This window comes from Nothobranchius furzeri, chromosome 8 (assembly GCF_043380555.1).
Source record: "Nothobranchius furzeri strain GRZ-AD chromosome 8, NfurGRZ-RIMD1, whole genome shotgun sequence".
Taxonomy (NCBI): Eukaryota; Metazoa; Chordata; class Actinopteri; order Cyprinodontiformes; family Nothobranchiidae; genus Nothobranchius; species Nothobranchius furzeri.
In genome coordinates, this window is record NC_091748.1 from 80234092 (window position 1) to 80258752 (window position 24661).

At 43.4% G+C, this 24661-nt stretch overlaps 1 protein-coding gene across 1 annotated transcript in view; it reads right to left on the minus strand.

Annotated features, from left to right (window-relative positions):
* The window catches only part of patj (PATJ crumbs cell polarity complex component), a 186977-nt gene that overhangs the window by 138529 nt on the left and 23787 nt on the right, over window positions 1-24661 (minus strand). Inside the window, exons 7-11 of the mRNA XM_070554394.1 lie at window positions 24090-24218; window positions 7153-7413; window positions 6773-6875; window positions 4548-4636; window positions 4263-4392 (exon numbers count right to left, since the gene is read on the minus strand). Coding sequence (XP_070410495.1) covers window positions 4263-4392; window positions 4548-4636; window positions 6773-6875; window positions 7153-7413; window positions 24090-24218 — 712 coding nt within the window. The remainder of the gene's footprint in view (window positions 1-4262; window positions 4393-4547; window positions 4637-6772; window positions 6876-7152; window positions 7414-24089; window positions 24219-24661) is intronic.

Below are 24661 nucleotides of genomic sequence, written 5' to 3' on the forward strand. Positions count from 1 at the left end.
ACATTCTCATTCACACAGAGTTAACCATCCTTGTATCTGAAGGAAGGAGTGAGTTCTGAGCAGGGTGTCCCCAGAAAATGAGTTAAGCCTGGCAGGTTCGGCCGTCTGGGGGGGGGGGATTGCACATGTTCCTCTGCTGTTTCTCACCAGTATCAGCTGATGGAGGGCTCTAGTTTCGTTGCACCATTCCTGTCAGCGGACACGACAGGGTCGGGGAGGGGGCGGGGCATGACACTTAGCCTGGCGGGTGGCCAAGCAAAGCCAGGCTTATAAAGCGCCGAGGGAAACCCTGCTGAGGTATATTTTGAGGTATAAAGCCCTCATTTGTGTCAAATTCTGATTTGCCAAATGTATAAGCAATGTGTTTTAATAAAACAGGAATTACTTCCTGATTAATTCAGTTACCCTTTTGACATCAAGTCAAAAAGCTTCTCTGCGACGCTGCAAGTGATTACAGACACGACGGCTCTTTTACGAGCGACTACACACCTCAGACATCTAACCTGCAGACCTGGTGGAAGCTGAGAGAGGGGAGAAGGGTGAAAACCAAGATGGCCACCATCATGCAGTCACACAGTTTTGCAAGTCCTGTGTGTTTGCCACAAAAGCATTCTAAATGCATTAAAAGACCATGCATATGTAAACTGCAGATTTTCTACCTAGCAAAGCAGAGTCAACATCTCTTCACAGCAGTGCTGGATCATGACCTTGCTAGGCCACCTCCAGCTAAACATGCTGATTCAGAATCATCTAAACCTTTTTAGGCATATCTGCATCCAGGGTCCGAAATTAAATGTTTGACTCACCGGCCAAGTTGGCTGGTAGATGATGAAAATCTACCGGCCAAAACTCTAAATGATTTAGATCTACCTAAAGCATGTTATTCTATGTTATGTTGATTCCAAACAGAAAGACAAAATAATTAAAACTTCAATTAATAAGAAAAACAACTCTTTTGTCATTTTTACTATTTATTTATTTATTTATTTATTTATTTTTAGAGATGTTTTTATGAACTCTTTCATTGAAATCTAGTCAGACTCCTTGTTTTCTCTGTCCATGAAGTCTGGCCTCCTGCTTCTGACACCGTCTTTGTGCCAAAGCCTCATCTGGGTCCTAGTCCTTGATCTCTGGAGAACACAGCTGCACCATGAGAAGATCTGAAAGTGTGTCAGGGCTAGGGTTGTCACGGTAACCGGTGTAGCGGCAAACCCCGGTAAAAAAGTTCACAATAATAATAACCGTCTTGTTTTAAAAAAAAAAATATATATATATATATATTATCTCGGTGGGTTACCGCGGCTGCGGTGTAGGCGCGGTGACCCTTACCAGCCACCGTATCATCTGCTGAAGTTGCCGGCGGCACATGTGCACTTTGTTGTTTACAACCAAAACTTTCTTTAAGCTAAAGCTGAAATAATGGCAGGAGGAGACGACAGCACTCGGGACATTTATTATCCCTCAAAGAAGACAAAGTGGGAAGTACGGTCATCTTTTGGATATTTGAAGAATGCCGAGGGACAGTTGTCTGTGAAAGGCAGCAACGCTACGTGGCCATCATGATGTAGCCATTGTCTCACGACTCCGCCGTCTCCAGTTCGCCACTTTTCACAAAATCTTCTGGTCGCCACTGGTCCTGGTGGTTTTTCTTCCAGTTCGACGAGTTTTCCTTTGGAAGGCTGGCTGACTCCAGTTAAAAACCGCCACATTTCACCGCTAGTTTTAACACGAAGCTAACCGCTAACTTGATAAAATGATTGAATGGGATAGGTGGAAATGACGTTGGATGCGGCGTTCACGTTTCGCGTACGTTTGTGTACGTTGCATGCAGGCGGGAGGAGGATCAGACATCCGTGGAAGATGACTGATAAACATAACTCATTTGGTGCAAACATTTACTCGCCAGGTGGCAGATAGAGCTCAAAAGTTTACTCGCCAGGTGGCAGATAGAGCTCAAAAATTTACTCGCCAGGTGGAGCAATTTGCTCGCATTTGGCGAGTGGCGAGTGTTAATTTCGAACCCTGTCTGCATCTTTTGATGATTTTGCTGCTCGCTGGTGATATTGATGTAAATCCTGGGCCATCAATGTTAATGGGACTGCTGTCACAGCTACCAGGGCTACATCCACTACTAGCATGGCTACAACCATCTGCTTTTGGACTGCATCCACTGTTAGCTGAGCAACTGCCATTAGTGCTTTTACTGCGAGTTGGGATATGCCCACAGTTTGTTGGGTTTCAAACACTGCAGGGTGGCCTACATCCTCAACTAGCTGAATTTTGTTCACAACTATCCGGGCTACATCCATCCATGACTGGGCTACACCCACTTATAGCTGGCTTACAGCTACAGTTTGCTGGCCTACTTCCACAGATAATTGGGCCTTATTTACAGCCAGTGGAACTACAGCTACCACCCACTGATCTACTGGTATCTGGACTACAGCTACTGGACTATATCTACAACTAGCTGGGCATCAGCCACCGCCAATGACAACCGGGCTCCTACCCTCACCTGCAGCAGCAGGGCTTCTGCCATCATCTGCAGCAGCAGGGCTTCTGCCATCACCTGCAGCAGCAGGGCTTCTGCCATCACCTGCAGCAGCAGGGCTTCTGCCATCACCTGCAGCAGCAGGGCTTCTGCCATCATCTGCAGCAGCAGGGCTTCTGCCATCACCTGCAGCAGCAGGGCTTCTGCCATCACCTGCAGCAGCAGGGCTTCTGCCATCATCTGCAGCAGCAGGGCTTCCACCACAGCCTGCATTGGCCATGCTGCAACCTTCATTGACAGAGGCTAGCCTCCTGCCGGCAGCAGCCGGGCTCCTACCACCACCAATAGCCCTAATACCACCAGTGGGATCGAATCACACTAAAGGACAACACATGACACCTGGCATGACGTTAACATCTGGCAGAGACACGAGTGTCGTTTTCTTCGACAGTTTAAACTTGTTTTGGGGATAGTAGACACTACTTCCTGCTGGATGCAATTCCTCTGAACAAGTCCGGAGTTAACTATTCACCTCAAGTTACGGAGCCAGCACTATCTTGCAGTCCTCTGAAACCTCTATGTCACACCTGCCAAGACATAAATAATATAGCAGCCCGAATGTTCCCAAACAACGAGATTGTCAACTTCAATCTACAACCCACAGCCCATGATCCAAATAAACAACCGTTTAGAGTCAAAAACATTATGGTCAGGCTGCAGACAGCACCACAGCACAGAGATAACATGCTAGTATTTTATCATCGTAGTGTTGTGCTAAATTCTTCTACATGAAAACCTTTAACAACAACTGTTTATGAATGATGCCAAAACAAACCCAGCTCCATGTACTCCTAATCCTCTTCTAATCCCTCTGGAATAACTCTGATGAGGAGACCATCTTGCTACCAAACCATGAATAATGTGTAGGTATCTGGCTGTGGCTCCTTTTCTTGCAGCTTCATCGAGGTTGCCATTAGCTTGTGGGATACCGAGGTACTTGTAGCGGTCCTAAAGGTCTGCCACTGTTCCTCCCGGGAGCGAGACCCTTCTGTGTGGACTACCGTCCCTTTCTGTCGCCATCCGACCACACTTCTCAAGTCCAAACGACGTTCCGATATCAGTGCTGTAGGTCCGCTGGTGTGGATCAGTGAGGCGATGTCTCGCTCACTCTTGGCGTACAGCTTCATATCGTCCATGTAGAGGAGGTGTTAACCGGCCCAGAGCCTCTCTCTGTGGCCTTTGACCCTCAGATGCTGCTGCTAAATATGAAGCAGTTCAAGGACATCAGCTCAGTGTTTCTTCTCTGCAATGGAACAAAAAAACACGTGGAGCTGATAGGAGCTGAGCTCCTGCTAACAGCGGCCCGGTTCTGGCTCACCGCAGCACAAACAATCACCCTGAAGAGAGCAAATTCATCTCCAAAGAAGATGGGGGAGGAGGAGAGCATTCTGGGAAAACCACACCCAGCTGTAGATAGATCCATCATCTGAGTCGCTCTGAAAGGAACTGAGGTTCTAAGCAGACCCAAAAGAGAGACCACACAGTGGATCTGCTTCGGTTCCGATCCAAGACCAGATCACATGGTTCCTGTGATTTGGGCTATGGGTCCAAACGCTGGTTCCCCCACTGATCACATGACCCAAATCCAATCTATGGCACTCATTACCACAGCAACCAAAAGGGAGGAAACATCCCTCAACAGCACCAGAATACAACCGGGATGCTTCTGCTCAGAGCCGGAAGCATTTACCGGTCAGAAATGTTCTGATACCTTTATCCAGGGACTTCTCCAACGTTCTGGGCTTCTTTCGGACCAGAGTCAGAACCACTGTCTGGCTGGTCCGCTTCATCACCTCCAGAACCTCCTGGTTAGTCATCCCATGGAGACTGACACCGTCCAGCTGTTCAGGAAGTGGAGGACGAGACAAGTGGGAAAGTCAGCAGCCAGAAGATAAAAACATAACAAAGATCCACATTACGATTCTGATGGACACAATCGTTTTACCAGAACCAAATATCTGAAACCAGAACCGCATAGAATGGGAATTGTTCTTACAGCAATGAGTCGGTCATGGACCCGGATGTTTCCACTCCTGTCCGCTGCGCTGCCGGGAACCACATTTTTAACAAAAACACCCACAGCATCTGAGATGGAAACACAAATGTGTCAAGGTCTGATTCTGGTCCGGTCGTCTATAACCTCTGAAACGGTCCTGTATAAACCCTGAAACGGTCCTGTATAAACCCTGAAATGGTCCTGTATAAACCCTGAAACGGTCGTGTATAAACCCTGAAACGGTCGTGTATAAACCCTGAAATGGTCCTGTTTAAACCCTGAAACTGTCCTGTATAACACCTGAAATGCTCCTGTACAACACCTGAAATGGTCCTGTATAACACCTGAAATGGTCCTGTATAACACCTGCAATGGTCCTGTATAACACCTGAAATGGTCCTGTATAACACCTGAAATGCTCCTGTATAACACCTGAAATGCTCCTGTATAACACCTGAAATGGTCCTGTATAACACCTGAAATGCTCCTGTATAACACCTGAAATGGTCCTGTATAACACCTGAAATGGTCCTGTATAACACCTGAAATGGTCCTGTATAAACCCTGAAACGGTCGTGTATAAACCCTGAAATGGTCCTGTTTAAACCCTGAAACTGTCCTGTATAACACCTGAAATGCTCCTGTATAACACCTGAAATGGTCCTGTATAACACCTGCAATGGTCCTGTATAACACCTGAAATGCTCCTGTCTAACACCTGAAATGGTCCTGTATAACACCTGAAATGCTCCTGTACAACACCTGAAATGCTCCTGTATAACACCTGAAATGGTCCTGTCTAACACCTGAAATGGTCCTGTATAACCCCTGAAATGGTCCTGTATAACACCTGAAATGCTCCTGTACAACACCTGAAATGCTCCTGTATAACACCTGAAATGGTCCTGTATAACACCTGAAATGGTCCTGTATAACACCTGAAATGCTCCTGTATAACACCTGAAATGCTCCTGTATAACACCTGAAATGCTCCTGTACAACACCTGAAATGCTCCTGTATAACACCTGAAATGGTCCTGTATAACACCTGAAATGGTCCTGTACAACACCTGAAATGGTCCTGTATAACACCTGAAATGGTCCTGTATAACACCTGAAATGGTCCTGTATAACACCTGAAATGGTCCTGTATAACACCTGAAATGGTCCTGTATAACACCTGAAATGCTCCTGTATAACACCTGAAATGGTCCTGTATAACACCTGAAATGGTCCTGTATAACACCTGAAATGGTCCTGTATAACACCTGAAATGGTCCTGTATAACACCTGAAATGGTCCTGTATAACACCTGAAATGGTCCTGTATAACACCTGAAATGGTCCTGTATAACACCTGAAATGGTCCTGTATAACACCTGAAATGCTCCTGTATAACACCTGAAATGGTCCTGTATAACACCTGAAATGGTCCTGTATAACACCTGAAATGGTCCTGTATAACACCTGAAATGGTCCTGTATAACACCTGAAATGGTCCTGTATAACACCTGAAATGGTCCTGTATAACACCTGAAATGCTCCTGTATAACACCTGAAATGGTCCTGTATAACACCTGAAATGGTCCTGTATAACACCTGAAATGCTCCTGTATAACACCTGAATTGGTCCTGTATAACACCTGAAATGGTCCTGTATAACACCTGAAATGGTCCTGTATAACACCTGAAATGGTCCTGTATAACACCTGAAATGGTCCTGTATAACACCTGAAATGGTCCTGTATAACACCTGAAATGGTCCTGTATAACACCTGAAATGGTCCTGTATAACACCTGAAATGGTCCTGTATAACACCTGAAATGGTCCTGTATAACACCTGAAATGGTCCTGTATAACACCTGAAATGGTCCTGTATAACACCTGAAATGGTCCTGTATAACACCTGAAATGGTCCTGTATAACAGCAGCCCCTCCAAAGCTGATGTGGCTTGACAACATTCATGCAGTCACAAATGGTCTAAAATGATAATTGATAATATATCAACCATATATTACTGTGCGTTACTTTGAGTATTCATTAAGCATAACACATTCCAGCACAATGTTTTTTTCTTTTACCAGGTTTCTGCGTACCCCTGTAATGTGCACACAGACCACTAGGGGTACACATACCTCTGGTTGGGAGTCACTGCTGTATAACATCTAAAATGGTCCTGTAGAACTTCTGATTCAGTTCTATCTAAACCCTGATCCAGTCGTACCCTGACTTGTCAGAGGGTTGAAGCCAACGATGGAGATCCCGAGACCTTGGTCGTCCTTCTTGGTGAGGGGAACCTCGTGGATCTCGTATCCTTCCAGATTTGGCTGAAACCAGAAACAACCCAGAAGAACTGGTCAGTGTTTCTCAAACCTGGTCCTCATGGCACACTGACCTTCATGTTTTCCCCGTCTCTGCTTCAGCACACCTGATATACATTGATCCCTTGGGAGGACACCAAGTGTTGCAGATGTCTGTTAATGGTGTGTGGCAGCAGGGGAACACGGGAATTTGAAAGGCCAACATGGAAAACATGCAGGACAGTGTGCCTTGAGGACCAAGGTTGGGAAACACTGCTCTACGTAGTCATGACAACCAGCTAACCTGCATGCTCACCATCTTGCTGGCCTGATGCAGGGGAGGTGTTTCAGGAGGCAGAAGGTGAAATGAGGTTATGGGGGAGGAGTCAGGAGGAGGCGGGGGGCGTGGAGCACCTGAATTCTGGCCCTGGGGCTCTCTGGCAATCACCATGGTCACATGACTTCCACAGCCCTGCAGCACCTTGACCACCTGGTCACTGGAGAGACCACTGGTAGGAGTCGACCCAATACAAAGGATGTGATCACCTGTGCGAAGACGCCCGTCCTGATTGGATGAGAAGACAGCCAATCAGAACAAATGTTTCATGATATTTTTTTTCTTTTAGACTGAAATCAATGAAATTTTTTGGTTTCAGACCTTTAAGTTTCTGTTTTCACCCTAAACTTAGATTTTAATTGGAGCCTGGCTGATCCTGAAAATAACTGCAACTCTCTTTTCACGTGTCTGAGCAGAACCTCCCTGAACCGTCTACAGGTGGTTCAGAACGCCTGTGCTCAGCTTCTGACCAAGTCCTCCAAACACACCCACATCACCCCGCTTCTCCTCCAGCTTCACTGGCTGCCAGTCAACTTCAGGGTTCATTTCAAGATCCTGGTTCTGGTCTATAGGGCCTTACATGGACAAGCACCATCTTACATTGGTGATCTTCTCAGTCCCTACACCCCCAGCAGGTCCCTGAGGTCCAGTGACCAAAGCCTACTGGTTGTGCAGCACCAGGCTAAAGGTCAAAGGTGACAGATCATCTGCTGCTGTGGCCCCCAGACTCTGGACCTCTCTCCCCCTGAGCCTGAGATCGGTGGACTCAGTGGTCTCCTTTAAACTGACCTGTTCAGGCTTTGGAGTGACCTTCAAATCAAATCAAACCAAACTTTATTTATACAGCACAATTCATACAATAAACGCAACTCAAAGTGCTTTATAAAATAACATGACCCAATATACCCCACGTTCCCTCCCTCCCCATAAATATATAAGCAATAAGACAATAATACCCCACATAGGTGTTACACACACACACACACACACACACACACACACACACACACACACACACACACACACACACACACACACACACACACACACACACACACACACACACATGCTTAAGTACATATTGGGCTGAGTTCAGATGAGCTAGACAAGCTAAGCTGAGGAAACACCATCAGGGGAGCCAGCTGCCCCGACAACAGCAGCCGAGGCACCAACACAGGGTGCCCAGGGCAGGGAGGGCGGAGACCACCACCTCCACCCAGACACACCCAGAAAGCACCCGGGCTGCCATAGCCGACCACCGCCCACGGGGCAGAGGGCTCCGACAAAGGAAACACCGAAAAATGATAAAATAAGGTAATGGGGGAGGAGCCAGGAGGAGGTGAGTCAGGAGGAGGCGTCCCGCAGCGTTCCTCCATGAGAGCTAGGGTCGAGGGGGGGGTTAGCACATAGTGTCGTTGCGTTGTTCGTGTCAGCAGACACGGTAGGGTCGGGGAGGGGGTGGGGCATGGCTCTTAGCCTGGCAGGTGGCCAAGCAAAGCCTGGCGGGCCTATAGAGCACGCTGGGACCGATGGACTGAAAAGCACTTTTAAACAAAGATGAGGGTAAGATGTGGAGGGGGCATGCAGAGGTCTTCATAGAGTTAACTAGTTTGGTTAACTCAGGCAAAGAAACAGGAGCAAAGCTATCTAGGATGATGGGCCTGGTTGGAGTCGGGAGAGGCGGCGATAAGGCTGAAGGAGAGATGCTAGATCTAACCTTATTGACTTTGTCCACAAAGAAAGACAGAAAGTTCTCACAGTCTGCAACAGAGTGGATGGAGGCTGTAGGAGAGGCAGGAGAGACGATGCTGCTGATGGTGTTAAACAGCACCTTGGGGTTCCCTTTGCTCTGGGACACCAGGTTGGAGAAATAGGAAACCCTAGCGTCTCTGACTGCAGAGTTAAAGGATGCGAGTTATCTGACAAGTGCACGTTCCCGCACGCAGCACCTGACCAACCAGTGGTTAAATGTGCCAGCAGAAAGAAAAGGAAAATGTTTTAGGCGACTTCCGGTATGGCGACAGAGTGAAACAGACGCAAGTGACAAGAGCTCCGTATAACCAACATAAACACGAACTAGAAAACGCCTGAACTGTAAAGGGAAAAATAAGGAAAAGGAAAAGCAACAATGAGCGGAGGTACAACGAATAAAGGGAAGAGCAAAAAGCAGCCAGAAGATCCAAGTAAGGACACAAAGCAGATGCTAACAGTGGGGGCTACAGGAGAGCTAACACGAGTAGCTAGTTTGGATAGCATTAGCCTCCAGATACGAACACTAACTGCCGAAATGAAGACCGAACTCCAGGCGAACAAAGAGGAGATTACAACAGAAATGAGAAAGGAGTTGACCGACTTCAAGAGAGATATTAATAAGCTACTTGATAATATGGACAAAGAAATTAAAGAACAAACGAAAAGGATACAAGACGGAGAAACACGAACGGAAGAGCTCGAACAATGGAGCTGTGAAGCTAACGAGGCCATACAGCACATGTTACAACAACAGAAATACATCGGAGACAAACTAGAGGACATCGAAGCAAGAGCAAGGAGGAACAACTTAAGGGTGTATGGAATCAAAGAAAGTAAGGAAGTTAAACCATCCGAATTGAAGGAGACAATAGAAGAATGGCTCAAGAAAGAACTAGGATTAGAAGAAGATCTGCAAATACAAAGCGCACACAGAGCGCAGGCGCCCAAGCCGAAGGAAGGGCAGGCACCCAGATCCATAATAATACAATTCCAGCAAAGTAAAACGAAAGACATGATTCTGAACAAAGCCTGGGAGAAGGGGAAAAAAATTATGTTTGAGGGAGAGGGAGTGTATTTCGATCATGATTACACTGCAAAAGTACTGCAACAGAGAAAGGCGTATCTCCCAATAAAGAAGAAATTAAAAAGCATGAAAATTCGATTCCAAACGCCCTACACTAAAATGCGCATCTTCTGGGAAGACGGAATGAAGAGCTACAACAGCGCGGAGGAGGCGGTGAGGGACCTGAAGTCACGAGGATGCGCAGTGGAAGGACTCCAGATGGCAGAGGAAGAAATGCAAAAGAATAAAGAGGCTAATGCGAAGGGGCCGGCGAGCTGGAAAAAGGTGGGGGATAACGGAATGCTGAAGAACAGAGTCAGAGAACGACTGCAAGAATACGAACTTAGGAGAAAAAAGACAGAGGGAGGGGAATAAATAAGGGGAAGTATCGCTCTAGGAAAATGAGGCGAACATGTATAAAGGTAAAAAGTTTAAAAATGTTGGTTAACGAGTGTCACTAGGCACGGTTTAGAGTGGAATGACTGAGACAGAAAGGGAGGTAGGGGGGCCCTTCTGGAAAGGAAGGCATTCCCCCCAGAGGAGGGGTAGAGAGTCACAAGAGGGCATCTCAACATGGAAGTTCAAAGGCAGTTACCTTGTAGCAACAGGTTCTAAGTTTGGTTGTTACAAGGAGGGGGTTCTTAAAGGGGGGCGGGGGTACTTTATTTACTTATTCTGTATCAGTATTTTTTTTATTTTTTTCTTTCTTTTTATGTATCTCAAGACTAGAAAGGCCATCTGCAAGGACAAAAGGGAGAACTTACTGAGAGAAAGGGCAAGACACAAGAAGAATAAGAAATGATGTATGATAAAAACCAGGAAATCAAAATAATGTCACTGAATGTAAATGGGCTGGGCAATCCAATAAAAAGAGCGAAAATAATAAATAAAATCAAAAAAGAAAAAATACAAATTAGTTTTCTACAAGAAACCCACCTATCACAGAAAGAACACGAAAAACTTAAAAAACTTGGGTTTAAAAATACATACTATAGTTCATGTCCCAATAGCCGGAAAAGAGGGGTGGCAATCTTAATATCTAATTCACAGAACTATGAAAATGTAAAAGAGGTCCGAGATAAAGAAGGCCGATTTATCATAATCAAAGGAAAGATAGAAAATGAGATGGTAACACTAGCCAATGTATACGCACCACCAGAAAGTAATAAACAATTTTATGAATATATACTAAATATGTTAGCAATGGAAATGGAGGGGGTTTGTATATGTGGGGGAGACTTTAATTTAATAATGAATTCCCAACTCGATACAACAAGTACTGCAACATATAAAAAAACACTAACCAAATTAATAAATACAATAACTAAAGAAATGGGACTTATAGATATATGGAGAGAAATTAATCCAGCGCAAAAGAACTATACCCACTACTCTGCTCATTATAAAACCTACTCGAGAATTGACTATTTTTTAATACAAAAAGAACATAGATATAAAATAAAGGAATGCGAAATAGGCGGGTCGGATCTATCAGATCATAATGCAATATATCTCAAAATTCAACTAAACAACAAAATTAAAAGGAAAACTTTATGGAAAATGAATACAGGAATACTTAATAATACAATAATGACAACACAGATCAGTAAAAATATTAAGGAATATTTGAGAGAAAATGATAATGGAGAAGTACAGCCAGATATACTGTGGGATGCGATGAAAGCAGTGATCAGAGGGAAATTAATTGCGATTACAAGCAAAATGAAAAGGGATAAGACTAAACAATATGAAAAACTTACAAAGGAACTAGAAGAAATGGAAAAGAAAGACAAACAGAAAACAGAAACAAAGACACGGGAACAAATAAAAAACATCAGGAACAAAATAAATGAAATGCACCAAAATGAAATAGAAATTAAGGCAAAATATTTAAAACAAAACTACTATGAAGCAGGGCCGAAAGCAATGAGGCTACTAGCAAGAAGAATAAGAAAACAACAAGAACAAAATAACATAAGTAAAATATGCAACCCGAAGACAAAAAAAATAACACACGAACCTAAAGAGATTGAAGAAATATTTAGGGAATATTATAAGGAACTATATACGCAACCGCTAGGAAGCAACAATAACAAAATAGAAGAATTCTTACAAAATTTAGATTTACCATCAATAGGGACAGAACAGAATAAGAATATTACAAAGACAATAACGGAAAAAGAAATAATAGAAGCAATAAATAAACTTAAAACAAATAAGGCACCAGGAAGCGATGGATACCCAGCAGAATGGTATAAAAAATTAAAGCAGGAACTTGTACCAATAATGCATAAAACATACAACTGGATTATGACCAACAATAAAATACCACCAACATGGCAAGAAGCTATTATCTCTGTAATACCTAAGCCACAGAAAAACAAAGAAGAAGCAACAAACTATAGACCGATTTCAATTCTTAATATAGACTACAAAATATATACAACAATAATAACTAATAGAATTAAAGGATTTCTTCCAGATATAATCAATGAGGATCAATGTGGCTTTGTTGTAGAGAGAAAAACGCAAGATAACATACGACGAACACTGCACATAATACAAGAAATTAATTCCAAAAGAATACCGGCAACTATAATAAGCTTTGATGCAGAAAAGGCATTTGATAGGGTAAACTGGGAATTCCTATATGCAACATTAAAAAAATTTGGATTTAATGAACAGACAGTAAACTGTATTAAGGCCCTGTATACAGAACCAAGAGCACGAATTAAAATAAATGGATCAATAACAGATGAGATACAGATAACAAGAGGAACAAGACAGGGCTGTTGTCTCAGCCCTACTCTGTTCGCGCTATATATTGAACCTTTAGCACAGGCAATTAGACAGGAGGATGAAATAAAAGGAATAGAAATTAATAATAAGGAACATACCATAAGCCTCTTTGCAGACGATATATTAATATACATAAACAGTCCGACTAATAACCTAAGGAACCTATTGGGACTAATGAGAGCCTATGGGGAACACTCAGGATATAAGATTAACATACATAAAACACAGGCATTGTTATATGATCACACACTAAAAACAGAATTGATCAAATATAAGATTAAATGGGATAATACCCACATTAAGTACTTAGGAGTCAACATAACTAAAGACCTGAAGAATCTATTTCAACAAAATTATGAGGAATTAAATCAAACGATTAACGCAGACCTAAACAGATGGACATCCTATCCATTACAACTATACGACAGAATAAACATTATCAAAATGAATATCTTGCCACGACTCTTATATATGTTTCAATCCCTCCCAATACAAATACCAACAATACAATTCAATAAATGGAATAAACAATTATCAAGATTTATTTGGAAAAGCAAAAAACCAAGAATTAGAAGGTCTACCCTACAACTAGCAAAAGAACAGGGAGGGAGGGCTGTGCCAAATATATACCATTACTATCAGGCAGCACAAATAGCACCACTCATCGATTGGTGTGACCCGCAAAACTTGAACCACTGGAAAATAATAGAGACAAAGAGAAAGGAAATACCAATCCAAACATTACTGGGGGAAAATACCAGAAAAGAATACTGGACGAAAAATATTGAAAAACTGGACCCGATAACTAAGTTTAGTTTAGAAACCTGGTGGAACATAAGCAAGAAACTAAAAATAGAGGGAGAGCTAAGATTGCTAAGATGGATAGGGTGGGACTCGGACTTTGAACCTGGAAAAAGGGATAATAGATTCAAAAAATGGAATGAGACAGGAATGACAGCATTAGGAATAATTCAGAAAGAAGGGATGATAAACAGTTTCCAAGAATTGAAAGAAAAATTTGACGTGGAAAATAAGGATATGTTTAGATATTTACAACTAAGAGATTACTACACTAACAGAATTCAAAGGAAAATTCGAGGGAATAATCAAATAATAACAATGATGATCCAAACATATACAAATCCAGCACCTAAACGGAAATTATCCATAATATATAAAACATTATTGACGATAGAAAACCACTCAACACAGTATATCAAAGAAAAATGGGCAAAAGAAATTAGGGAAGAAATACTGGACGGGGAATGGGAGGAGATGTGGAAAACACAAAATAGGACAACACAATCACAAAAATGGAGGGAATTTGCCTGGCAGAACCAAATACGATACTTCAGCACACCGAAAATCATAAGTAAACAAATACAAAAACAAACGAGATGTTGGAGGAATTGTGGAAATATAGAATCCAATCACGCCCACATATTTTGGGAATGCAAGAACATAAAACCTTTTTGGAATCAAATATATGAGAACACCAAAATCATATTAGGATATTATTTTCCACAGACATTTAAATTAATGTACCTAGGATCCATACGGGAAGAAATAGCGGGGGGAGACCAATATCTGATGAGGATACTCATGATAGCAGCCAAGAAAGCCATCACTAGAAAATGGTCCAGACCAGAGACCCCAACAATAGAAGAATGGAAGACAATTGTTGGAGAAATACAGGAAATGGAGAAGCTGACATTTAGACTAAGACTGAAAGGGGAACAAATGCATAAACGATGGGCTAAATGGAGACATACAGATATATAGAACTGGAGAGAAAGAAGAAATCTGCAGATGAGCCGACCTTTTGATTTATTTATATATGGGTTTTTTTTTTTTTTTTTTTTTAAATCTTTTTATTATTATTATTTTTTCTTTCTTATTTATTTTGTTTTTCTGTCGTCTTTTTTTTCTTTTCGTTTTGTATGCATTGTAAGTACTCAAAAGAAGGAGAAGAAAAATGAATGATTAGAAAGAGAAAACAAGCCAAGAAGATAGAAATAGAAAAACAGGTTAATCGGGGAAGGAAGAACAACGGACACGGAAGGGAATGAGAAGACAAGAAGACAAAGGTAAAGAATGGACAGAATAACGGCGGAAGAGCACAAACAAAGAAAGACTTCTAGAAAACGAACGAGGGGAAATGAACAGAACTCAATGTTAAAAATATGATGAATGCTGAGTACGAAGGGGAATGTGTTTGTAAAGTAAAAGTTGATAAATAAAAAGTTAAAAAAAAAAAGAAAATGTTTTAGGCATAATCATCCCAGCTGCTGCTAATCATGAGACAGAAGAGAGGATAATTCTGTCTGGATGTGGACTGGAGATTCAATTTTACAGCAGCCCTGATGATCGTTTATTAAATGCAGGGCCGGTGCTAGCCATTTGGGTGACCTTAGCAGGAATGCTCTGTGGTGCCACCACCCCCATCCTTTGGAAAAAACGATCTATGCAACAGTACGCGTCAGTGCATCTCTCTTTACTTCCAAAATAGCTTCTTTATTTTCATTTTAGGTTGAACTAAAACGATTAATTCTGTCACATGACCCTCTTCCTATTGAAAAAACAAAAGTTGGATCCAAGATGGCCGACTTCAAAATGGCCACTATGGTCACCACCCATCTTGAAAAGTTTGCCCCCTCACATATTGTAATGTGCCACAAACAGGACGTTAATATTCCCAACCATCCCATTTTATTAAGGTGGATCCATATATGTGGCCCACCCTGTATACGTCTACATACACTACCGGTCAAAAGCTTTAGAATGCCCCAGTTTATCCAGTTTTTACTGGACATTAAGCAGTTTAACGTCACAATGCACTCTGAAATGAAAGCATAGTGCAAATAAGCAATTGGAGTTAAAACATAAATCCTTGAATCAATAGCGTGATGAACTTGATACTGATTGACTACATATTAATTATGACCAATAAGATGTGATGATTCCATGCTCACTACCCAGCACCGTAGAGCTCGACTGGCATTTGCTCAAGAACACCAGAATTGGCAAGTCCGCCACTGGTGCCCTGTACTTTTTACAGACGAGAGCAGGTCCACCCTGAGTGGACATGTAGTAAATTATATGCAAATATAATTTGAACTCTGAACCGAGTCACTTTTAGTGGCTGAAAGGGAAAGGGGTTTAGGGGAACCCCTCGATTTGAGGAATAGACTGTCAGTATTTGGTAGTAAATGAGAGGCCAAATAAAAGCTAAGAGTGTATATTTTAGTCAAAACAGTAATCCCAGACCAACCAAACTAGTGACTATTGTCAAATAGCATTTTATCTCCTTATTTTTGTTTTTTTTTTATCTTTGTCTCTGACGTTTAAAATAAGACAAGGGACTTCTCAGAGAATGACAGTCGAGCCCGGGTGACAGCAGATTTGGTAAGCAGTACCTGTTGAAGTCGAAAACTGCATTTTGAACACTAAAAAGTATCGTTTGTCATTAACTGAATCTTCCTGGCGTCTGTCAAATGTAGAAACTTGTTCAGATGTCCGATTAGCGGGCTTTGTGATCAGAACAAGGGAGAAACTGTCTGGAAGTAAAATTAAAATGAGACAGCAGATTAAAGCTGTTGTAGGGAATATGCATTTAAAAAGTTTTAATTCTTTTAATTCTTCGTGTGTTCCCTGGTTTGGAACTTTGAAATGCGTTGACACAGAATTTCACGCTCCTGTGTGTCTGGGTCAAACAGCAAGGTCGTATCAGAAAACGTATACATCCTAACAGACCTTGGTCTCAAGTAAGACGATATTCTATCAGCCAAGAGGCGGAAGCAGACATCAGGAAGGCTTTGAGAAATAACTGCTGAAAGAAAACATAAAAACAAAATAAGTTAATGTTTTAATTTAAAAATGGGGTTTGCACACTTTGAAATTTAGTATGAAGCTGCTGAACAGTTGCTTGTGTTCAGCAGTCCTCTCTGGACTGTAAACATCGGCCCATGTTTTTTATACCGGCTGAGATTGGGCTAATGTTGACACAGCTGTTCAACCTTGTACGCTCCCACTCATCACTCCCACTGCTGTGAAGATTGCTGAGAGGCCATCTTGTATTAATCTATCCCTTAGCAAGCTTATCAACGTCAACCACTACTAGAGTGGCAACGAAGTCCGGCTGCAAAGGGGTGGGTTACCTCTAGGGCCCACGTCTCAACGCCAGTGAAGATAAAGATAAAGATAAAGATCTGCTTCAAGCTTGCTGGGTTCACCACATTGTGATGTTGGTGCACGTTCATGGCCTGCACTTGGGCCGCCTCTCAGCACCTGATGGAACAACTGAGACAGCAGCATTTGAGGGGGTACTAGAACTGGAACTAAAACGACGGATTGGGGTTCCTCCCTGACCACACACCCACATGACAACGTAACCTGCATCCACCTCGGCTGAAGAGCCCCTGGACGCAACTACAACAGGACACAGCGAAGAAGAGATGCTGGAAAAGGATAAACTACTTCAAGCACCTCCACCCAAATCTCCAGACTGGTTTCGCGGTCAAGGACCAGAAGGACTTTTCGGGGACAAGATCAGCTCCCTGACAACTGGACAACCGCCTCGACACGCCATGGAAGGACCCTGAAGTCTTTCTATTGAGAAGTAGAACTGTGCGCTCACATCCCGAACTCCATATTTGCATTCCGGACCTGGACTTCGAGGTACTCATCAACGTAAGACTGAAACCATCCTGATCAAGGGAAAAGGACTCTGACCTTCAAACCTATTCCCCAACCGGGACTCTCAGTCCACGGACAAGCCCTTTGATGAAGAACATCTGGTTTAACTCAGCTTCTGCCATAGTTAGAGCTGCGTAATTTAATATTACACCTTCATTTTTCCTCCTTCATAGAAAGACTCGTCTGCGACTTGAAGGTGAAATTAAATTCATCTGATATTTCCATAGATTATACTGATATTTTCTGTGTATTATATGGTTTTGCGAACCCTTTCCCAATCTCTTTACAGGAACTGCCATAAATTGTAGAATTGTGCAACACAGTAAATGCATTTCAATATTGTAATGATAATAGAGGGTAAATTGCTTGAAAAGCTATTTATATTATTACCACTACTTGTGACCAATAACTGTGATGCTCTATATAAATAGAATATCCCCTGCTTGGTCTTAGGATGATTAATTAGAAGATCCTAGGATTCTTTTAATTATTAATTCCGGAACTGCGCTGCTCTGGGTGGCTGCATGTTGGAGTAGCTCTGTTTACTACATGTAATTTTTGCCTTCCCTTCGACATTTTTTCTTCTCGTTTCTCAAGAAAAATGGTATTTTTTTGGACATTTTACTTTTCTGTTTCTGGTGCTGTGAAGCTTGGAGGATTTTTACCGCTGTTTTTTCACTTATTTCACTTTTTGAGCATTTGTTATGATGCGTAACCATGACAACAAGCTGGTTTACAATCGGGAGCAGCTGATTAACATTGGAAAGGCTGAAATAATACCTCAACTGAAGCCACAAATCCCAAATGAGCTAAAACGCAAGAAGCGTGGGTGCAGAGCGGGAGCAAAACGGAGACAGAGAAAGAGGAAATTCAAACCTTCTCTTCCATCGATCATAATGGGCAATGTGAGATCACTGGCCAACAAGATGGAGGAACTCCAAGCCCTTTCAAGGACTCAGCCAGAGAATCGGCAGTGTAGTGTTATGTGTTTCACTGAGACGTGGCTGCAGGACCATATCCCCGATTCCAGCGTCTCTCTGCCAGGATTCCTGACTGAACGAGCAGACAGAGATCTGAAGAGGAGCGGGAAAAGAAAAGGAGGTGGAGTGGCAGTGCTTGTCAACAACAGATGGTGCCATCCAGGTCATGTTTCAGTGAAATGTCGTCTCTGCAGCCCAGATGTTGAACTCTTGTCAGTAAGTTGTCACCCATATTATTTGCCAAGAGAGTTCACCAGTGTTGTCTTGGCAACCGTTTATATTCCACCTTCAGCCATTGCTGAAAGTATATGTGATGCTATCAGTTCCGTTGTCGCTAAGCTACAAACCCTGCACCCCAATGCATTTGTGGCTATATCTGTTGATTTTAATCATGCCTCGCTCTCTGCTACACTTCCAATATTTCAACAGTTTGTCAGCTGCTCCACCAGAGAAAACAAGACATTGGATTTGTGTTATGCAAATGTAAAGAATGCTCACATGTCCAAAACAAGACTTTCTCTGGGACAATCAGATCACAATCTTGTTTTTCTCTGCTCAGAATACAAACCACTTGTTCAGAGGCAACCTGTGACAACACGAACTGTGAGAAAATGGTCACTGAAGAAGCCCTGCAGGGTTGTTTTGAGACCACAGATTGGATGACTCTCTGCCAAGGATATGAAGAGGACATCAATGCCATGACTGGATGTGTCACTGACTATATAAACTTCTGTGTGGACAACATCATACCCACCAGAACAGTGAGATGCTTTGCTAATAACAAACCCTGGATCACCAGTGAATTGAAGAATCTGCTAAATGAGAAAAAAAGAACCTTCAAGGAGGGAGACAGGGAATTATTGAGGAGTATACAGAAGCAACTGAAGATCAAGATCAGAGACAGCAAGGAGGCATACAGGAAGAAGCTGGAGAACAAACTACAGAGGAACAATATCAGAGATGTCTGGTCAGGGATGAAGAAGATCACAGGCTTCAAGCAGAGGAAGGATTGCACAGATGGCAGCCTGGACACAGCCAATGAACTGAACAAGTTCTTCAATAAGTTCAGTTCAGGAACAAACCCAGCATCCTCCTCGCCTGTCCCCAGCCAATCAGACATCCCATCCTCCTCTGATGCAACATTTTCCTGTCACATGCCAGCTCTTTTGTCCTCTAACGCAGTCATGGACTCTTCTGGTTCTATAAATCTGTCTTCAACCAAGTCAGGAGATGCTGCTGCCCCATTTACCTCCCCCTCCCACCTATCTGTCTCTAGAAGTCAGGTGAAGAGGCAGCTGGAGAGACTGAACAGGAACAAGACTGCAGGTCCAGATGGTGTCAGCCCCAGAGTACTGAAGGCCTGTGCAGAGCAGCTCTGTGGGATTCTGCAGCACCTCTTCAACCTCAGCCTGGCCCAGGAGAAGGTTCCAGTCCTGTGGAAGACATCCTGCCTTGTTCCAGTTCCAAAGAAAACTCGCCCATCAGTCAATGATGACTACAGACCGGTTGCCCTGACATCCCACATCATGAAGGTCCTGGAGAGACTCCTGTTGGTCCACCTGAAAAAGCAAACTAGAACATATCAGGACCCGCTGTAGTTTGCTTATCGCCATGGAGTTGGAGTTGAAGATGCCATCATCCAGCTGCTTCAACCAACCCACTATCATCTGGACGAAGCAGGCAGCACTGTGAGGGTCATGTTCTTTGATTTCTCCCGTGCATTTAACACAATCCAGCCTGATGTACTTTGCCAGAAACTCCAGAAGACACAGGTGGGGGCCTCAACTATCGCCTGGATTAAAGACTACCTGACAAACAGACCACAGTTTGTGAGGCTGAAGAACTGCACATCAAACCAGGTGATCAGTAACATTGGAGCACCACAGGGGACTGTACTCTCACCATTCCTTTTCACCCTGTACACCTCAGACTTCCAGTACAAATCAGAGACCTGTCATCTACAGAAATACTCAGATGACTCTGCAGTTGTCGGGTGTATCAGAGATGGACAGGAAGCTGAGTACAGAGAGCTGCTGGAGCGCTTTGTGGCATGGTGTGGAAACAATCATCTGACCTTGAACGTGAACAAAACAAAGGAGATGATTTTAGACTTCAGAAGAAACAGGGTGGAGTCAAACACTGTTTCCATCATGGGAGAAGAAGTGGAGGTGGTTGAGGAATACAAATACCTTGGAGTTCACCTGGACAGCAGACTGGACTGGAGAAAGAACAGCGAAGCCGTTTACAAGAAGGGACACAGCAGACTGCACTTCTTGAGGACGCTTAGGTCCTTCAATGTCTGTAGCAAGATGCTGCAGATCTTCTACAAGTCTGTTGTTGAGAGTGTAATCTCTTCAGCCATCGTCTGTTGGGGTAGCAGCATCAGAAGCAGGGACCTGAAAAGGCTCAACAGCCTAATAAAAAAGGCTGGTTCTGTTCTGGGGACGACTGTGGAACCGCTGGAGGAGCTCATGCAAAGAAGGATTCTCCAGAGAATCAAGAACATGATGGACAACCCTGAGCATTCTCTTCACAAGACTGTCCGACAACGGAAGAGTGTCTTCAGTCAGAGGCTTCTTCAGTTTGGCTGCAACACTGACCGCTACTGGAGATCCTTCCTGCCAACAGCCATTGTAATATACAACACCTCTTTGATGACCTGATTATAATTATTATCCTGAGCTACTACAGCAATCAGTTTCCCTCTGGGATTAATAAAGTATTTTTGAATTGAATTGAATTAAGGGATCGTACGCACTTTGCTTTGATTCAATAAAGAGTCAGGTTCATAAACAAAGTAAGAATTTATTTTACAAACACTTAAGACTTGACAAATGTTTCAACTATAATTTACTTTTAGTGGATGCGAACTAAGATGGTGTTTGGAACCTATGTGTGAACATAATGTATTCAGAGTCAGAATCATGTAAATGGCCTATATTTGATATAGCGACTTCTAGAGTCCTGGAACCCCCCAAGGCGCTTTACAACACAATCAGTCATTCACCCATTCACACACACATTCACACACTGGTGGGGATGAGCTACGATGTAGCCACAGCTGCCCTGGGGCGCACTGACAGAGGCGAGGCTGCCGAGCACTGGCGCCACCGGTCCCTCCGACCACCACCAGCAGGCAACGTGGGTTAAGTGTCTTGCCCAAGGACACAATGACAGTGACAGACAGAGCGGGACTCGAACCTGCAACCTTCCGATTACGGGGTGAGCGCTTAACTCCTGTGCCATCATGAGAAGCTGAGTTCTGGATGGAGACAATTTGGTTTGCAAATAAACTATAAAGATGTTATTATCAAAACCACATGTAGACGCTATCTCGCTGTGTCTACCTCACCCGTTCTGGAAGACCCCCGTTGGATCCGAGATGTCCCGGGGCTGACGACCCCACTGCACCTGACTCGTAGAAAAACCTTGATGCGCCCAAATCAGTCCTGGGATGTCTCCCGGGTCACAACGATAGATGAAACCAAGCGTCATAAAAATAACTCTGAAGGAGTTTGCGTCAGCTTTGTTCTGCAGGAAACTATCTTGCTGTTCAGCTTCGCAGGTGCGAAAAAGGTTCAAGGTTTTCACAACGTGTCAAAATCCTTCTGGTGAAAGAGGTGCTAAAGATGGCCGGTCTGAAGCTCGCTCTAGAACTGACTTATTACCCAAAGCCATCTAGTTTTAAAGAACTGATATTATGGTTTGGCCAGCCAATCAGGGGCTGACAAGTCTGAGAGATATTACCAAGCATCTTAGGGACACACCCTCTGTGATGGAGACTCTGAATCTAGGCCAAAGGTTAACGTATGTGTCATGCGTTAACTTAACTTTACATGTGAGTGCAAATGTTATGACCTCGTCAAGTAAACATACTAAAACAATCACTGAGCACAGATTAATGAAACATTTCATTATTTATAATTAGCAATAAAAAAGTTCATTCAATGATTATTTTTAATTATAAAATCTTCTTTTCTTCTTCTTTCTGGGAATAAAGGAGTTTATTTTAAAGAGTTCCTCTGTGATGGACCTTGGAGGACAGACTGTTATTGTTTATTTTATTGTTATCTCTGTCAGGGCTGCAGTCCAGCTGGTGTGAGGAAGTAGGCTCTGATTAAAGGGGCTACGTGCAGACTTCGAGTCACCTGTGAGGGGAAAATACGTGACGTGTCATAGCCAGGGTAGGTTGACCTGGCTGTGCATTTGACCTGTGGGATCTCAAAATCAGGCCATTTCGTGACGTTACGTTATGCATGAAATGGCTTTTCTTAAGGTTATAATTGTGTTGATTTAGCTGATTCTGTTCTCCATCTCTGTGAACTGCTGTAAGATATTATTGTCAGTTGTGTTTGCCTTACCATGCTTATTATTTTATTTGTTCTTATTATTTTGCTGGTTTATGTACTACACTTGTATGGAATGACTCTTTGGACGAAGTTATCAGGATTGAGATTACGATCCGTAATGGACAAACGAATGCAGCGCCTCACGCTGTGTTCCCACCTCGTCGTGTTGATTCTGAACCTTTCATATGTCATCCTAGCGTTTATTATCATTCTTTATCTTGTTTGATGCTCATCGTTTTTGTCTTGAGTTGCTTGATTTGTACCCTATTGGCCCTCATGACCACTGAGATGATCACCTTTCCTGTTTTTACCCTTTCCCCATTCCTTAGGTCGTGATTAATGAAGCTTTCATAGAAAATGGTGACAAGTTATGAAAGTGGATAAAATTTCATGCATGTTGTGTAAATATCCCATAAACAGGGGGAATATGTTATGGAGATGTTATGATTATTATTTCTTGATCATTGATCCAATCACCTGAATGTAATAGGTATGTCTCTATGCCTAAATGCATGCTCATTTATTCACACACACACACACACACACACACACACACACACCCACCCACCCACCCACCCACACACACACACCCACACACACACACACACACACACACCCACCCACCCACCCACCCACCCACACACACACACACACACACACACACACACACACACACACCCACCCACACACACACACACACACACACACACACACACACACACACACACACACACACACACACACACACACACACACACACACACACACACGGGGCAGTAGCCTTGTAGCTTCTGCCTCCTCATTGTAATCTGGATACTTGTCTGTCATTCGTTTACTTTTCTCTGGTTGCAGGCACTGGGTTGTTGATAAAATCCTTGGTAACTCCAAACTGGACAACAACGTGTCATGGTCAGTGGTATCAAACGCAGCCCACAGATGAACACACTAGAGCGGCCATGTTGTCTATAAAATAAAATCGTCGGTGTTTCATTGACCCTAAAATCTTCAACCTTCTCGCGGGTCCAGTACTGATCAGGTTGTGGTTCTGGTGAACTCTGGAACCACTGCTGATATTTTAGTGTAATATGGACTTTGACCTACGCTTACAGTAATCAGACTCCAGACGTGTGCTAGTTATCCTTTAACAGAGTCAACCATTTAAGCCCCGCCTCTTTCTCGGGTCAGCTGTGGCTCAAATTTGAATTCCACCCGAGTTCTCCTGGTCCAAATAAAACCTGTTGGACACATCAGCTGGTTCTGACTCACCCGGTCCGCCACGCTGTTCTGGATCACTGTCCGCACCACCACTCCACTCGTCTTCCCGCCCACGATGCCAAAGCCCAGACCGGACCCATCATTGACCAGCTCGATCTCCTCCACATGACCCCACTGGTCCTGCAGAGGAAACAGAAGTGGACAGGCTGAGACCTTCAGGACCACCTCCACAGGTCCACCTGTACCCAAGTCTAAACTCAGGAAATCCAGACTCCTGAAATCTGAACATGAAGAGGAGACACCTGAAACCAGCAAGTCAGAACCAGCCTATAGGAAAGACGACGTGTTCTCTGAGGACCCGAGACTATTAGCGGTTCTGATGGACCTGATTAAGGTCTGATTGGTTTGCAGTGGGAGTTTTGGGCCAGGACCAGAACAGGGAAGACAAACAGCAGAACTCTGATATTCAAACCTCCAAGAGAAAGAGTTGATAGAGAAGAACGAGTTGGTGTCTGAAAGAAGAATGCAGTTAATCATCTGAGCAGTTCTGCCCAGCTCTAATGATTCGGCTGGCTTCTGTTGTTGGGTCATTACGATGGCCCCCCGTCCCTCCTGCTTTTGTT